The sequence below is a fragment of the Acomys russatus genome, chromosome 21 (assembly GCF_903995435.1).
Source record: "Acomys russatus chromosome 21, mAcoRus1.1, whole genome shotgun sequence".
Lineage (NCBI taxonomy): Eukaryota > Metazoa > Chordata > Mammalia > Rodentia > Muridae > Acomys > Acomys russatus.
The window spans coordinates 28322658-28339549 of NC_067157.1; the positions used below are offsets into that span (position 1 = coordinate 28322658).

The 16892-nt window shown below is 43.2% G+C and overlaps 1 protein-coding gene across 1 annotated transcript in view; it reads left to right on the top strand.

Annotated features, from left to right (window-relative positions):
• L3mbtl3 (L3MBTL histone methyl-lysine binding protein 3) overlaps positions 1-16822 on the top strand; it is a 101062-nt gene extending 84240 nt beyond the window's left edge. The window contains exons 19-22 of the mRNA XM_051164095.1: positions 6954-7033; positions 12501-12892; positions 13151-13213; positions 16445-16822. Coding sequence (XP_051020052.1) covers positions 6954-7033; positions 12501-12892; positions 13151-13213; positions 16445-16588 — 679 coding nt within the window. The 3' untranslated portion in view covers positions 16589-16822. The remainder of the gene's footprint in view (positions 1-6953; positions 7034-12500; positions 12893-13150; positions 13214-16444) is intronic.
• Positions 16823-16892: the final 70 nt, after the last annotated feature.

Genomic DNA, 16892 nt, shown 5'->3' on the forward strand with positions numbered 1-16892 from the left:
AGACCCCCTCCTCCCATCAGTGGGCTTCCAGGAACAAATTAGGAGCTGTGGAATGTCTCAGGTCTCCCAGCTCTTGGGAATCTGAGTCTGGAATGGGTAGCTGTTGTGTGCTCCAGAGAGCAGCTCGGTTTGAGTTAAATCACTCGCAGTTCTGATACCAACCGCTGTGGCACCAAGGCAGCCATTCAGAGTGTGAGAGAAAGATGAGCAAAGTGTGAGAGAAAGATGAGTAAAGTGTGCGAGAGAGATGACTGTTATAGTTAGAGGCCTGTGAGGTTGTCGGAGCAATATTGTAACAGGTCTTATTTCCTCTCTTGGGTACCATTAATTCCTCCTCAAGAGGCTTTCCCGTTTGGAGCAGAAGAGCATCTGTTCTCTTTTCTACAGCAAGCCAACACTGAGGACTTGGCTCCTCCGGGAGAGCCCCCTTTACCCAGTAGAACTTTCAGTTCATGAGGAGGTCGACTAATTAATTGTCCAGTGTGTTTTTCTTGAGCCTTTTCCTTTGGTGTCTTAATGATACCCTCCTGATACACTTGCTATAGTCCTTTTATTATGTTCCTTTGCTGACATGTGCTCTACATGTTAAATTATAGTTTTATAGGGTTATTGGCCAGATGCTTCATTTTTAGTAACTAGGTAAAGAAGAAACCATGGTTACCTCTCCCGGAACTTGTTTGTGGAGTCGTGATTAATTATAACGATCACTAAGCAATTATCAAAGGAATTAAACTTTAAAAATTCCTTGTTCCAATGTGGACCCATAAGCAGAAGAAGTTAATCCACTGTTTCAGTCACCACCTGTTCAGAACCCCTTTCAAGGCATTTCCTCTCTGGTCTAAGTCTTGTCAAATTTCTACATTTGTACAAGACGTGTTGAGGTCAGCTTAATAACCTGAGATTTTTTTCATCTTTGACATTTTATCTATGAATGACTTTAACCCAGATTTTTTTTTTTAAGTTCTAGTGGGTCATACAAAGACATAAGTAACATCTTGGCACTCAAAACAATGAAACCTACAGTTTCTGTAGGTGCTTACCCCGCAGGCATGTTTCTACCTACATATCGCACCTCCTGTGTTTCCCTGTGCTGGATTTAGAGAAGTGACTAAAAATAACACATCCCTGAATGGAGGTAAAATAACTTTTTTCCCCCAGTGTCATTCTCAGTAGGCTTGGGTTGGCTTAAACATAACTGATCAGGAATTATTTTTAAGTTTAAAAAAAAGTCAACACTCTGGAGGAGAAGAGCTGTGTGCCTTCAACTGCCACCTGTTTTTCTAGGCACTCCATCGTCCCATGTTTGTTTCACTAATATTTACCACAGGCAAAATTTGAGTAAGATAGTAAGCCATCTAAAATGTGACTCATAATTACAGGGAAAGAGGTGGCTGACTCACAGGGAAATCTGCTTCACCAGAGAAGCAGCTTCTTCTGCCTTAATTAAAGTTGAGCCGCTTTCCTGAGTAAGCTTTTGCTGTGGCGGAGTTCAGTTTAAGCTAAGGAAATCTGACAATCAACTAATTCTGGAAAATTCTAAGACCTCTCCCAAGAGATATTGCTTGCTCGGGGAACTCTTTGGGCTTCTTTTAATATTTCTTGTTTTGCCCTGAATACCAGAGTTGCTGGGTTACCTTCCCGGCCTGTATCTTTATTGTTTGTTTTCAAGCTATGGCTGCCCTGGTCTCATATGTAAGCCAGGGTGGCCTTGAACTCACAGAGATACAGCTGCCTCTGCCTCCCATTTAAAGGCTTGCCACTACAATCACCCCATCCCCTGTCTTGATTTTAGCCCACTCAGCCAGTCAAGACCTGGCTCATAACCCAAGCTGTCTAGCTATTTGGCTATAAAACCTATTACTTCAAGGTCTGCCATTATGCTTAAAGAAAGCAACTCACCTAAACAGGGAATTTAACCTAACCTAGAAGGGGACAGTAGGTAGGGAAGCTGTCATTGTTCAGGCTCCCACTTGTGTGCCTAGCCCTATGCTGGGCACTAAGTATGTTCTAGTCACTCTTCAAAAAGTCACACTCATATTGGCCATCCCTATTCTGTCAATGGTGTGACTGAGACTTTGGGACATTAAGTTACTAGCTGCTAATGTCTGTGCAAAACTAGTTAGTAGCAGAGCTGAAATCACACCTAGGAAGCTCCGCTTCCGCCTGAGGACACACACACACACACACACACACAGCTTTGTAACCACAGCTTGTGCCTCCTGCTTAAATAAGAGTAATGAGGAAGGAGACATCTGGTCGGGAAGCTTTTGTGCTGAGTGACACTGTAATAAAATACCTCGTTAGTAGGTTTTGGAGGGGTGTGTTTTTTTTACTTTTCATTGGTTCTTTGTGAATTTCGCATCCTGCATCCCAATCCCACTCGTCCCCCCTCGCTCCCCTCGTGCCCGCCCTCCACTCTTGCAACCTCTCCCCCAAGCAGAGGAAAAAAACCTTGTAGAAGCTGTAGTGTGTCACACTGTGTCCCACTGTAAACCCCTTTGCCCACCCTTCTTTGCTTGCAAGTATTCATTGCAATGACTCATTGGTCTGGTATGTAGCCTGTGGCTTCTGCTACTCTGCCAATACAGGAACTTCATGGGGACTCCTCTCGGATTCTGTTCTTTCCTACCTTTGTCCATCTCGTGGAGATCCTGTAGTTTTGGATCTATAGGACTGGCCCCTTTGTGCACTCCAGCAGTTCATAGATGGATAGATGGCCTAGATCTGGCCAGCCTGCAGGCTCTCTGGCTCTCATGCCCTCAGGGCTGGCTCACCCCACAACCAGGGCCAACTCTACCCTGTTACCCACACAAGGTACAAGGAGCGTTGCAGCCAGAGAGATACAAGGCCAGTTCTCCCACTCGTGTGACCGAGGCGGCCTCACCCGCTACTCACACCAGCCCGTTCCTCGCCACCCTCGAGTCTCCAGTTCTAACTCTCTGCACTGTGCCCATATGCCTCTCTCTCTCTTCTATCTCTTCATCACTTACGTGCTCCTCTTAGTTACAGCAGGGGTCTTTGTATCTGGGGGTGTTTCAATAGTGGTCTCAGGAGGGCTATGACCCACTTGGGCATTATTGTGCCAAGAAAGGGTCACCTTGGACATGGTCTGCACCTCCGCCCCATGGTGCTCATCTGGTGGTTGTCTCAGGCAGGCTCCTCAACAGGCCTGCCCAAGTGGCCCCATGTGAGGGTCACCTGTGTGGGGTTCATTCTAGTCTGGGCCCGTGGTCAGGCAGGGATCTTCTAGTCTCTAGCTTGCTCTCTGCCCTGGGAGCCCATCCAGGCCTGTGCAGTGCCAGACTGGTGATGTCTCAGGTTAGCTCCTTGTCAGGGCCCTCTGATGCTGGGCTGGTGGTCATCTCAGGCTTAAGTCTGTCAAGAGCGTATCTTGTCTTTTGTGACAGAAATTATCGCAATATTATCCCAGAAATTTCAAACCATAGCATGAGCACATTTGTGTGTCCCTGGACTACGACTGCACAGGTGGACATACCCGAGTCCTGATTCCTTCCCACAGCCTGCCTTAGGGTCCACAAGACTCCACCTGTGTCTGAGCTAGTGTGCCAGGCATTCCACTCCTCTCATCTGCCCATTCTGTGCCACAGACGCAGGAGGAAAGAACTTTCTGCCAGGGAAGCTGAACTTCTAGAATAAGGATTTCATCTCTGAATATGGGAAGAAACCTGTCGGTACCAGCAATTAGGATAGAGAGATTTCTCCTCACAGAGGAGAGGAATAATGGCTCCCCAACTGAGAAAACTTTTTTTTTTTTATTTTAAATAAAATGTAGGATAAATAGGAACATATAGGCAGAGCGTTCGTTCATTCCCAGCTTTCTCAAGGAAAGGCAAGTTGAGAGTGTCTGATGTGAAACGCAGCCTTTGCCATCATGGTACAGGAGCAGGTAGGTTATTTGGGGAAAACCCAAGTGTAAACAAACATTTAAGAATTTTGGTTCTAATTATAAATTCAGGAAGACCTGGTTCTGTACCCAACCCTCTAAATGTGGACTTGATGTCTTTATGTCCCAGTGCATAGAACACCAGACCTTGCCCCAGGGCGTGCCATAGACCAACCAACCTATCAACCGCACAGCTCAGCCCATGTGTAGCTTGTAGTGTTCTTACAAATGCTGAACGGCCCCTTACTCGTGCCTGGATGGGCTATAGCGTCTGTTCACCTCAGTGGTTCTATCTGCGCATCTGCTTCACTGCGCATGCTCTGGTAGACGATATGTGGCTCCTCCTCCCTCCCACTCTAGCTAAAGGAAACACCATGTGGAACACAAGAGGGCCTGCCACGCCTTTATCCTCAACCTGCCCTTCCTTGAGAAAAGCTGGGAATGAGTGTTCTGCCTACGTGTTCCTAATTATCCTACATTTTATTTAAAATTAAAAAAAAAAATGTTTTCTTAATTGAAAAACCATTATTCTTTTCCTCTATAAGGTGAGAAATCTCTCTATCCTAATTGCGGGTACCCTGACAGGTTTCTTCCCATATTCAGAGATAAAGTCCCTATTCTAGAATTTAAGGTTTATATGATTCTTACTTATGAAAAGTCATGAGTTACATTTGGGAATTGAAAATTGATCATGTTTCCATGAAGAAAAGCAAGTAATATATATTTTGTTTTTTTGGAAGTACATTTTGGCAGATTTGGGTATAAAGGAACTTTTGGCTCCAACATGTTATTTCTCTTTTCTATCTTTGATCTTTTTAGAAAGAGGTGTTTTCCTTACCTTTCAAGACATAAATAATTGACATTGTATTTGGACATAGACTACAAAAGGGTTTTTCTAATGTTTAAGTAGTTTGTTGTGGTGGTTTGGTATGGCTTAGTTTGATGTTTCAAGACAGGCTTTCTCTGTATAGCCCTGGCTGTCCTGGAACTCACTCTGTAGACCAGGTTGGCCTCAGATATCCCCCTGCCTCTGTCTTCTGAGTCCCAGGATTAAAGGCATGCACATATTAACACAGTTTACTTTGAGGAGTAATTATGCTTTATTAAAACCACAAGAGGGTAACTTTGGTTATCAGTGGATATTCCTGGCCATGAAAATGCACAAACACAGAAAAGTCCAAGATTTAACTTTTCACCATTTGTCTCACTTTCTTTTTCACTTCCAAAAAACAAAACAGCAACAACAACAACAAAAACTCAACAACAACAATAAAAAAAAAAAAACCAAAAAACAATCAGTTATTCATTTAACTTCCTAGGAAAGGCACAAGAACTAGTCAGGATTCATTTCTTTGTCTCTGAGAAATATTAATTTTAAATTATTTCACATAGTGTGTGACTTTTTAAAAAATAATAATAGTATAGACACCAACAAGCTACTTTCCTTTTTTTTTTTTTCACTAGTCACAATATTAGGATAGACTTTGTAGACACAAAGAGTGTTATTTCTGGCTTAGTACAAACAAGCCTAGAAATTTGTGAGTCAGTTGACTTTGACATGTTGTAATTAGAAGGTATGGCATTATTGGGTCTTGTTTTGTGGGTGTTTTGTTTTGCTTTTGCTTATTTTTGTGGTACCAGGGATTATGGTACTTGTACATGCCAGCCAAGCATGCCATGGCTTAGCTGTGTTCGCCTTCTTTTTGAGTTTTTGTGTGTTCTGTTTGGAGGCTAGGGTCTCACTAAGCAGACCTAAGCTGTCTTTGAACTCTCTCTACAATGTAAATCTCCTGTGTTGGCCTCCTGAGTAGCTAGAATTACAGGCCTGTGTATTCTCCATAGAAACTCTTCTGTTTCTATGGAGAAAACAAGGTTTTTCCATCGATGTCTCAGGTAGTGTCCTTTGTCAACCATCAGTTCTCATGTGTGGAGTAAGAGCCTTTAACTGTTGAACTGGAGTGGTCCTTGATTAAACAGGTGCAGGGTGCTCTGAGGGGAGGCGGATTGGATTCCTCTTCCTTTGGAGTTCTCTGAATTTCTTGAGAAAATGTTTATCTCATAATAACTGATCCCTCCTCATTATCAAATAAGGGCTAGTCTTCAAATAAGAGCTACTTTGATTTAATACAAAGTAAGCCAGAAAAAAAAGCTGGGGACCAAATGAGATTCCACAGGTGCTCCTGAACATTTGTTGCATGCTTTCTGTGACGGTTTTGTTGCATGACTACACGGCAGTGTCTAATGGAGAATAGGTGCCTTTGGAATTAAAACTAAGAATTCCTTTTGTGTTAGACTGATCTGTTTAATTGTATTTACCTTGTTCTTGAGCCTTACCAGTATGGCCCTGGTCAGAATATTATAAAGCTCTATACTGTGCAGCCAGATACCATACCCTATAACACGGTAGAGTGTGCTTTAGCACAACCTTCAGAATGGAATACGATACGTTGAAAATTTTTATAGTCCATAATCTATGTTTTTAGAAGTATATGTACTGTGCTTCTTATTTTAAAAGGACCAGTTTTCATCCTTGACTTTAGGGTCAGAGTTCCACATTAAAGTTTTAATAAATTGTTTCCATTTTAGAGTACTCGAGACCTGTTTATTTCAGAATTGATTCACTCCTGCTCAAAAAGAAGTGTGAATTCACTTCAGGGGAATTGACCCTTGTCAAGCTAGGAAAAGCTTTGCAGCATTAGGATGCCTGCAGTGGGCCAGGCTCAGCTTCAACCCCAAGTCTCAGGGCTGAGGACTGCGGGGTGACTTAATTACATGACTGTGGTTGGAATACTGAGTAGCTGCCTTTCCCAGCGTCTTTCATCTTCATGGCACTGTCACCACTAAAAATCTTCCCAGACAGCAGCCAGCAAGCATCATGTGGAAAGTGGGCGTTCGTTTGTGTTGCCGGTGCGAGCCGCTTTGTGGTAGAACTTTTAAATATGTTGCGGTGCCGTCCTTCAGTCTTTAAGAAAAACACTTGCTAAGATGCAGCCCTGAAACGTTTCACAGCTCTCCTGTTGTAAAATACTGACACAGCTGTTTTTCTCAGGGACCAGCATGCTGATGACACCAAAGAAGATTCTGAAGAGAAAAGAGAAAATGAAGTGAGGACATCAGCTGAAGCCAAAGGTAGCCATAGCATTATCCCGCCATTGCTGGTTATTACCATAAACATTCAAGAGCCAAAAACTACACTGTAGCCCAAAGATATGGTTCCCTGGCAGAGCAGTGCCTAGAATACACAAGGCAATGGGCTTGACTCTCCACACCACAAAATAAGTTAAGAGTAAATAGAAACAACTGGAAAACAAAAATCACATCCATTTTACTGAAGATAAACTTGGTTTGCTTTTCCCCTCGTGGAAAACAAGAGAAGTGTGTTGCCCAGGATCCAGGTAGTGAGGAACTGGCAATGACACAGACTCATCTGGAGTCTGGAGTCGTAGTGTCTCTCATGCGTTGGTCCGGCATCAGATGTAAGGTTTGCAAAGGTGTTCTCTTTGATTCTTGCCACACATTTTCTTTAGTCTTGCCGGCTTCACTTGCTTCAGAGGTGTTTTGAAATCTAAACAGAATATCGCCTTGTTGTGACAGCACGAAATGAAAAGAAAATCCCTTGGCCAAGTTTTTGTTGGGCTCAATTGTTTTTCTTACACCTTCGTTTAAAAGATGATGGTTTAAGCAGTGAGGGCATACGGCTCTTATTCATCACATACATTAAACCTATAATTTATTTATAGCTGAGTTACTGTTTATTTTTCTTATGAAGATGCCAGTCTGGGCATCGCAGTGTTGGTTGTTCTTGTAGACTTTCTCATGTAGGCTTTCTTGTTTAGACAATTTTAGGCTGAGGATGGAAACTAATGACTGTTTGCCTGCAATGATTGCCTGACTGAGAACAGTAGTCACATTGAAATCTGTGCCCAGGGTGATGCTCAGCATGGTTTATGGCACTTGCTCTAGCACCGCATACAGATCCTACGGTTGACCAGGCATAGTCTCTGCTCCTGCATGGCTCTGGCCATGGCACTGGGGCCTCCGGGTGCTTCTGATCCTTGCTTATCCAGAAGAACAGTGCAGTATGTGTCCATAAACTTGCAAGGAAGATTAATAAAAGCAATAACATTTTTCTTTGCTTAGAAAATGCCTGTCCCACGATAAGCCCTACAGGAATGTTTGATTGTCTACAGTGTTACTTTCAATTTATAAACAAAAGAAATACTTAACTTGTGGAGGTTGTGTTATCTTAGCTGTTTGGATATCTTATACAACAAATTCCTTTTCTCTGTAAGCCATTGGTCCATCAGAAGCCAAGAGCCGGGCTGACATCGGGCCTCGGCTCCCATGTGCTACCTGCACTGTCTCACTTCCCCTTGTGGAAGCCCAGCGTGCTCCTAAGATGCCTGCATGGAAATGCATTAGTAGACGGGGAGCTCTAGGTGGTGATGCTGCCACAGTGGAGTCATCTCTTGTGTCACTTAAGGCTTAGTCAGATCTGTAATAAAACTTCCTAGGCTTTCCATTTATTGAGGATGTGACAGTTTGGTGAATACTTTCAGCTAACTTGGTGATCCATTATTTTTATCTGCTGAACCAATTTTGATGACTGCCCCACCCTACCCCAAACATTATCTATTTAATGGAGAATTTCAGACCTGCTCACATTTGATATTCTAGTACCATTACATTTTATCTAGTTTACTTCTAAATTTATTTTTATGTTTTCTTCATTTGAAATATATGAGGTTTTTTTGGGAGGTTAATTAATTTATTTTTATTTCATGTGCATTGGTGTTTTGTCTGCATATATGTCTGTGTAAGGGTGTTGGAACTCCTGGAACTGGATACAGACAATTGTGAGCTGCCTTGTGGGTGCTGGGAATTGGAAGAACAACCAGTGTTCTTAGCCATTGACCCATCTCTCTAACCCCAGAATCATGAATTTTGTGTAATAATTCCTCAAAGAAAGACTGTTAGAATCCATGTGTAATTATTTATTTTTCTAAGTCAACTATTGTTTTTCTTTTTCCTTCTTTGTTTTTAGTTATTTGTCTGAAAACCCACACTTGAATATGTTTGTGTTTCTTGGTTTTGTTTTGATTTTTTTGAGACAGGGTTTCTCTGTGTAGCCTTGGCTGTCCTAGACTCACTCTGTAGAACAGGCTGGCCTCGAACTCACAGTGATCCGCCTGCCTCTGCCTCCCCGAGTGCTGGAATTAAAGGCGTGTGCCACCGTGCCACCCCACCCGGCCTGTTTCTTGTTTTTTTAATTGGGGGAGAGAGCTTCACAACGGAAGTTACTTTTAGAATTTCCTCTGTTATGTTCTTAGGCAAGGCTGGCCCTATTGCAGTGTTGGCCTTCCCATTGACTTTGGAATGTCAGGGTTTTGTGGTGTTGAAAACATTTTGATTAAGACTATTCTACAAATTAATGTTTAAGAAAGTTTTTGTTGACTTTCAATTAGCGTGTAGTTTGGTAGTCTTGTTCTGTGTTCTCTGCTTACCACACAGTAGTTGTGTGACTCTCTTTTCCTAGTTCCAGGGACCTGCAGTCTCCTCGTCAGATCTGGAGACATTGGGATGACTCAGATCCTAGTTGCTGGGTGTCTTTCTCCCTCTCAGTCCTTAATGTAGACACAGCCTGTTGTCTCAGACTCAGCTCTGCGAGGAGACCCTGAGAGTGTTGAGAGGGAAGCTCATGAGAGAAGCAGATTTGGGTGGAAGGAGGAGGCAGGTCTGATAGGGAGCGCGGAAGGGGATACCCTGGGTGGTTTAAGTTAATCCAAGTTCAGCAGTGGGCATTGATGGCTCCTCAACTCTGGATTGCAAAGGGATGTTAGATATTTCTCTCCTCTCTGTACAAAACACTTAACGAAGGACATTAGGAAATGAAGGATTTATTCTTGTTCCTAGTGTCATAGCATGGGACTCATGGTGACCCTGGTCTTTGCTGTGACTGCAGGAGCTTATAGAAGGAAGTGCTAGATTGAGACAGACTTGGAAGTGGAGGGAAACTGCCGAAACCAGGCTGGGCTGTAACCACCAAGATATGTCTGTATGCCCTATGTTTGCCACCTAGACCACCCCATGTTCCAGAATAACACCACACACTGGGACCAAGGGCTCAAGACATGAGCCTGTGGGAGACATCCCACATCCAAACCCTGGCTGTACATCTGTGGACAGAGCAGCTCCCTTTGTCTTGTATGTTTCCTATAGAGGGAGTCCCCTCTTTACTCAACAGGTAGGAGAGCTCTCGCCTTTATCCTGAAGGTGAAGCAAGTGCCTATACATCTAGCCAGAACTTTACGCTTGGTTCTTCCTTTAAGAAAAAAATCAAACAGAAAAAAAATCAAATCAAATCAGATCAGGATTACTCCCTGCGTGTGAGATTAGGCCAGCTGAATTTAGTCCAGAATTTTGGTTTTTGAAAATTGAACCTGACTCTTAAATCCAATATTTTTCCCATGATTTTTGCATGTAAATTAACAAGTACTCCTGGCTTTTTGTTTGTTTTGGGGGGTTTGTTTCGTTTGGTTTTTGTTTTGTTGTCTAACGTTCAGATCTTTTTTTAGGTTGAAAAGGATTCCTTTTGTTATAGTTTTCATTATCCCTCCTCTCCATCTGTCTGTGTGTCTCTTCCCTGACTAGCAGTCTGTCTTGTGTTAAGAGCTGAGCCTTGACACTGGCCCAATTTAACAGCTAATTTGTTGTCAGCATTGCACCAGGCGGCTAAGCACACTGGGCCGGCTGGGTAAGTGGGCGACTCTTACAATGTCCTACATGGGCCATGGTTTTTGTTGCTAGCCTGTTTCTTACCTGGCAGAGTCCCTGTTTCTCCTCGGAGCCTATGGAGATCATTAAACTCTACTCTCTGTAGGTTACTGCTCTGCAGTGTTCCTGCCCTGTCTGTTCCTTATGATGGAGTATCCATACCCAGTGCATCCTAGCTTTCTGCCTCTGGGGGTGAGAGAGGCAGCCTGCGGTCAGCACTCACCAGGAACCTGCACAGCAGCAGCCCCACTCCTCCCAGTACCAGTGAGATTTAGGCTGCCCAGGCCCACAGTGGTTATTTTGTTTGGAGTCTTAGGACACACTGATTGTTGGGAAAAAAAAAAAAAAGTCAGGGGTGTGGTGGTGATTTCTTCTTAGGTTGTGGAGGGGAGGGGGACTGTCTTTCCTGTCAATTCAGAACAGTTTGTGTAATTTTAACCTCTTTCTGCGCTGTTTTAAACTTGGCCTTTGGAAAACTGACTATAATTTGTTCCTTTTTTTCTTATCTCCTTTATCTGATAAGATAAATAATCATGGGAAAGTCCACACAATAGGAATTCTGTAAACTGACCTTTCCACTGACATCCTTATGTCCCGTGGAAGGTACAGTTCTCTTTCCTCTCCTGCGAGCATCCTCTTTCTCATGCAGTGCTCCGGTGCAGAAGCACCTACGTTGGTTCCATAATTGGTTACTGTAACTAGTGCTGCAGTGGACACCGATGTACAAGTATCTCTGGTGTGTCCGCGTGGCGTCCTTCGGGTAGTTCCCAACAATGGAGGAGCTGGGTCATAGTTCTTTAAGAAACCTGCCTACTGTGTCTGTAAGGTTGGACTGACCCCCACCACATGGTTTGAGGACTTCCTTTTGTCCACACTGCGCCTGGATTTGTCCTTTCTTTTCTTTTCTTTTCTTTTTTTTTTTTAAGTAATTTATTTAACTTTAATTTATTTAACTTTAATTTATTTAACTTTAATTTATGTTCATTGGTGTGAGGGTGTCAGATCTTGGAGTTACAGACAGTTGTGAACTGCCATGTGTGTGCTAGGAATTGAACCCAGTTCCTTTGGAAGAGTAGGCAGTGCTCTTAACCACTGAGCCATCTCTCCAGCCCTCTTTTTTTTCTTAATGACTGACACTCTGAGTGAACTACATGAAATCTCAATGTATTTTGATTTGTATCTTTGTGATGCCTAGTGAGGTTGAGACTTTTTTTTTTCATGTTTATATTTCTTCCTTTGTGAATTGTCTGTTCATTTAATTTACACATTCATTATTTGGACTTTTGTCTTTCTTGTTACCCAGAGTTTGTTTTTGTTTTTGTTTTTGTTTTGGGAGGTGGGGTGTTTTTTGTTGTTGTTATTTGTATAATCTCGATTCTATCATTCTGTGGGTTACCTGTTCACTATTGTAATAGTTTCTTATCTCCTTTAAAAAATGTTGATGCCTATGTAATGGCAATATGAAAAATATAACTTGTATTAAACCAACCCTGGGACAAGTCAGGAGAAGCAACTGCCTGGGAACAGAGTGGCCACAGCTGTAGATTCACAGCTGTTGCCATTTATACCATCTTAAGTAGAGGAGGACAGGCAGAATTTCTGAAGAACAGAGAGAGCTCTTCTCTGAGGCACAGTTATCTAGAGCACTGGGCCACCACTGAGCAAACATAATAGATGTCAATAGTGTGTGCAAACTGGAGGTAAACATCAGTAAACTATCATTACTCAATGAGTGTGACACTGTCCACCTCCCTATGGCATTATCCAGTGGAATGCATGCAGACACAGATATTCTTTTTTTTTTTTCCCCCCCATTTATCAGTTGTTCGGGAAGAACCTACCCCTGTGGTACAGCAGTCTCAGCAGATCCAGCAAGTGCAGCAGGCTCCGCCTTCTCAGCTGCCTCAGCAGGGACAGCAGCCTCAGCCGACTCCCCAGGTTCAACAGACTCAACAGGCCCAGCCACCACAGCACCCTCAGCATCCCCAGCACCTCCAGCAGGCCCCGCAGACCCAGCAGCCTCTGCCGGTTCAAGTGGCTCAGCCGACTCAGCCAACTCCGCAGGCCCAGCAGGCACAGCGGCGGTCAGCTGTCTTTCTCTCCTTTAAGCCCCCAATTCCTTGCCTGCCCTTGCGCTGGGAACAGCAAAGCAAGCTCCTTCCAACCGTCGCTGGCATCCCTGCTAGCAGAGTTTCCAAATGGAGCACAGATGAGGTATGTTTGCTTTCATTACTGTATTCTGTTAACATATTTTGTCTACAGGACCGTCTGCAAGGATATTGGCATCATGAGCTGTAACTGCATTCACTGTGGGTAGTGTGTAGTCTTTCAGGGCTTTTTACCCCCCTGCAAGAAAATATCTATTTTGAGGGAACTGCATACGCTATATGGTTCATATATTTTTTTAACTTGCTGTCTTTGGATCCCAACTTTTTTTTTTTTAACTTGGAATTTTGATATTATTTTTGACAGGTGTCAGAATTCATTCAGAGTTTGCCTGGGTGTGAAGAGCACGGCAAGGTGTTTAAGGATGAAGTAAGTATGTTCTACTGTATTGCAATATGTTTCTTAATGAGATCAAAGCACAGAGATGCATCACTGGGGAAATGTGCTAAATTAACAGTCAGGAAGAGATGAGTTCTATCAAAGTAGACATTTGGTGTGTAGCTGCATTACAAGCAGCATTAACCACGTGAATTAAAATGTCTTATAGAAGATGAGCTCCAAAGGAAAGCCTGTGCAAAGAATTTCACCATCACACACAGCAGCACTAGACTCATTATAGAACTCCCCACAAAACTCAATAGCATGCTCTTGTATAGTTAATAGCACTGAAATGAATCAGTGTTTAGAACAGTGAGGTTTTTCCTCATTATTTTAATTCCAGATAACAGCCTAACAGGGTCAATACTAACTCCATGTGGTGCTCAGGGGAAAGGCTGCTGCTGTAGTCTCAGTTAATCTGTGTAAGGACAGGAATTTACCACTGTCTACTTTGAGATTACCTTTTAAAAAGTATTCATTTATTTCAAATTAGTGTACAAAATAACAGGTTTCCTTATGGCATCTCTTGTAAGCTATTTTTGGCCAATGCCTCCCCACACGGGGTTTTCCCCCATGTCCTCGATCACTTCCCTCCTGTCCCATTCTGTCCTCAGCATTTCTCCTTCAGCTTTCACGTCACATGGAGTCTATCCCGTTTCCCAAACTGCTGCCTTAATAACTCTTCAGATTAGAAGCCAGGATTGTATATGAGAGAACATGCCATATTCAGCTTTCTGAGACGGGTGACTTTACTTAATATGCTAATTTCCAGTCCCAACCTTTTTTTTTTTCCTGAAAATTTTTATAGTCTTATCTTTCTCTGTGGCTGAATAAGGTTTCATTGTGTATATGGCCAATGTTTTTATTTTCCATTAAGCTGTGGATGGACACATAGACAGATGGCATTTCCTTGCTATTATCAATAAAGCAGGAATAAATATGGACTTGCAAGGATGTAGAGTCCTTTTATATACCGAGGAGTGTCCTAGCTGGCTCCTATGGATATTATAGTTTTAGTTCTGTGAGAAGCTTCCACAGTGACGTTCAATATGGCAGCACCAGTTTTCCCTCTTGCCGGCGGTGGGCAAGGCTTCCTCTTTCCCTACACCACGTCCAGGCTTTGCTTCCTCAATAAAGAACCTATGTGGAAGGCAGAGGGCAGCGTGAGACAGAACCCTTCTCATGAGGGTCCCAGGAAAGAAGCTCGTGTTGCTAAGCTTCCCCAGAGAGCCACTTCAATAACTCCTTTTTTTTTTTTTCCTATATTTAGTGGAAATGAGGAAGATGTCTTTTAAAAAAAAAAAAAAGCTACTTACTTATAAGCCTGTACGTCATTAGTTCAGGAATTGAGGGTCGTGGTACCTTGCTGGGGTTACCATGTCACAGCACAGCACAGTAGCTGAAAGACTAGAAAGCAGCCTTCTTATGCCTATTCTAGCATCTCCTGCAGTTTTTACATAGTTCTCTTTCTGTTTTCCTGTAGCTTAGCTGACCAGTGTGACCTTACCCTAGCCAGTCACTACTGACAGCTGCAATGACCCTATTCGAGATAAGCTCCAGCTCTGAACAACCAGGGCTTAGGAATTCAACAAAAGGGCCTAGAAAGATGGCTTAGTGGCTAACAGGTTGGTTCCTAGCACCTACGTGGAGGCACACAACTGTTTATAACTCCAGTTCAGGGGATCAGACACCCTCTACTATCCTCCACAGGCACTGCACACGTGTGCTCAGGCGTCCATTCAGGCAAAACACCAATACACATAAAATAAAAATAATTTTTTTTAAAGAACTTGCAGCCAGGCTTGGTGGTGCACACCTTTAATCCCAGCATTACAGAGGCAGAGGCAGAGGCAGGTCGATCTCTTTGAGTTCAAGGCAAGCCTAGACTACATAATGAGTTCCAAGACAGCCAGGACTATGTAGAGAAACTCTGTCTCACAAAACAACAACAACAGGAATGAGAAGAATTTGCAGGAGGCACAGTTTAGTCTCCATCAATCATTCATTGTGGTCAGAGCCTTCTAATTACTCTGAGGCAGAAAGCGAAGTGTGTTTCATTTCTTTGTTCAAACTGGGGAAATTGAAGGAGAAATTAATTAATGTGTCTTTAGACCATGCAAGTCCCTAAATGCTTTTAAACGCCTAAAGTCATTAAAAAAAAAAAAGGTTCATTTATCACCCCAATAAGCCAAATTTCATTTTCATCATGTTGAGGCTTTGAGCTTCAGAATGCCCTATCTGGTTACTAAGTGTTCCATCTTAGAAGGGGCCCAGAACAGAGACAATTTACACAATTACCCCAATAATAGAAGAAACAGCTTATAGTCTGTGATGTTTAATATTGGTCTCAAATTCCTCCCAACCACACTGTTTGTTTCTTTTCTGTATATAGAGGCTAATCATGGCCTTGCCAAGAAATAAACACTGTCTTTCTCACTTTTTTCCTTCATGGTAGAAGGCTGAATTTGTTAGGTGTTCATATATAACTGGTTCTTTGCCCAGATTATTTTATCTCCAAAGCATTATTATCTTCTGTAACTAAAAACCCCTAAATATTCTTCTTGACTCAGTACCTAGTCCAGGGGAACCTAAGAAGGTTTGGGGATAGAGAAAATGCTCACCAGGTATAGTGCCTGCAGCATAACCATACAGACCTGTGGACCCCACCCAGCACATAGAAATCCAGGTGTGGCAGCAAATGTCTGCAACACCAGCACTGAGGAGTCTCTGGTGGAGCTCTGGGATTCCCTGGCTAGTCAGCTGGGCTGCAGTGGCAAGCTTCAGGCTCAGTAGAAACCCTGTCTCACAGAATGAGGTGGAGAGCTATAAAGGTAGACGTTCAAAATTAAACTCTGGCCTCCTACAAATACAACGCATGTGCACGTGCGCGCACACACACACACACACACACACACACACACACACACACGCACGCACGCACGCACGCGTACACACACACACAGTTAACTGATAAGGATTTTGTTTCCTGTGGACTGAGGTTTCAGACAATGGAGTTTAACTCTGTTGGGCATGTGGTTTTAGAAAATAAAGACCCATAGGTTGGGATCATTGTGTTCATGAGCTTCTGTATGTGCCTTGTTAGAATTGCTCTGTAGAAGTCAACTGAACACAGCATTTAGCTGTGAATATTCCCACAACACTGCCTCTGGTTAATCCACATTCCTCTTTTTTTGTCCCCTCCCCCTCCCCCCTTTATTCCAGCAAATTGATGGAGAAGCATTTTTACTCATGACCCAGACAGACATTGTTAAAATTATGAGCATTAAGCTGGGCCCAGCTCTCAAAATTTTCAACTCTATTCTGATGTTCAAAGCTGCGGAGAAGAATTCCCACAACGAACTGTGAAGACGGTGAATTCTGACACCGCCAGCTTCTGCTTTGTAGCTCATTATGTTTTTTCAAAGCACAAGGACGCCTCTAGCTCATGAGTGAGACGTCTCCGGAACTCACAAGAGCAACACTACGGGATCCCACCTGTCCCTCCAGACTGCCCCACATCCCTAGGAAATGCTCAAGCTTCTTGCTGGCTGCTGTCCAGCAACAGTCATCTTTTGGTTCTGCCCGCTGAGCTAAACTTACCTTTGTAAATCTTTTGGAGGGGGGTGGTGGCGAAAGGGAGGCTTCATTATTTATGGACGGGGTGGGGCGA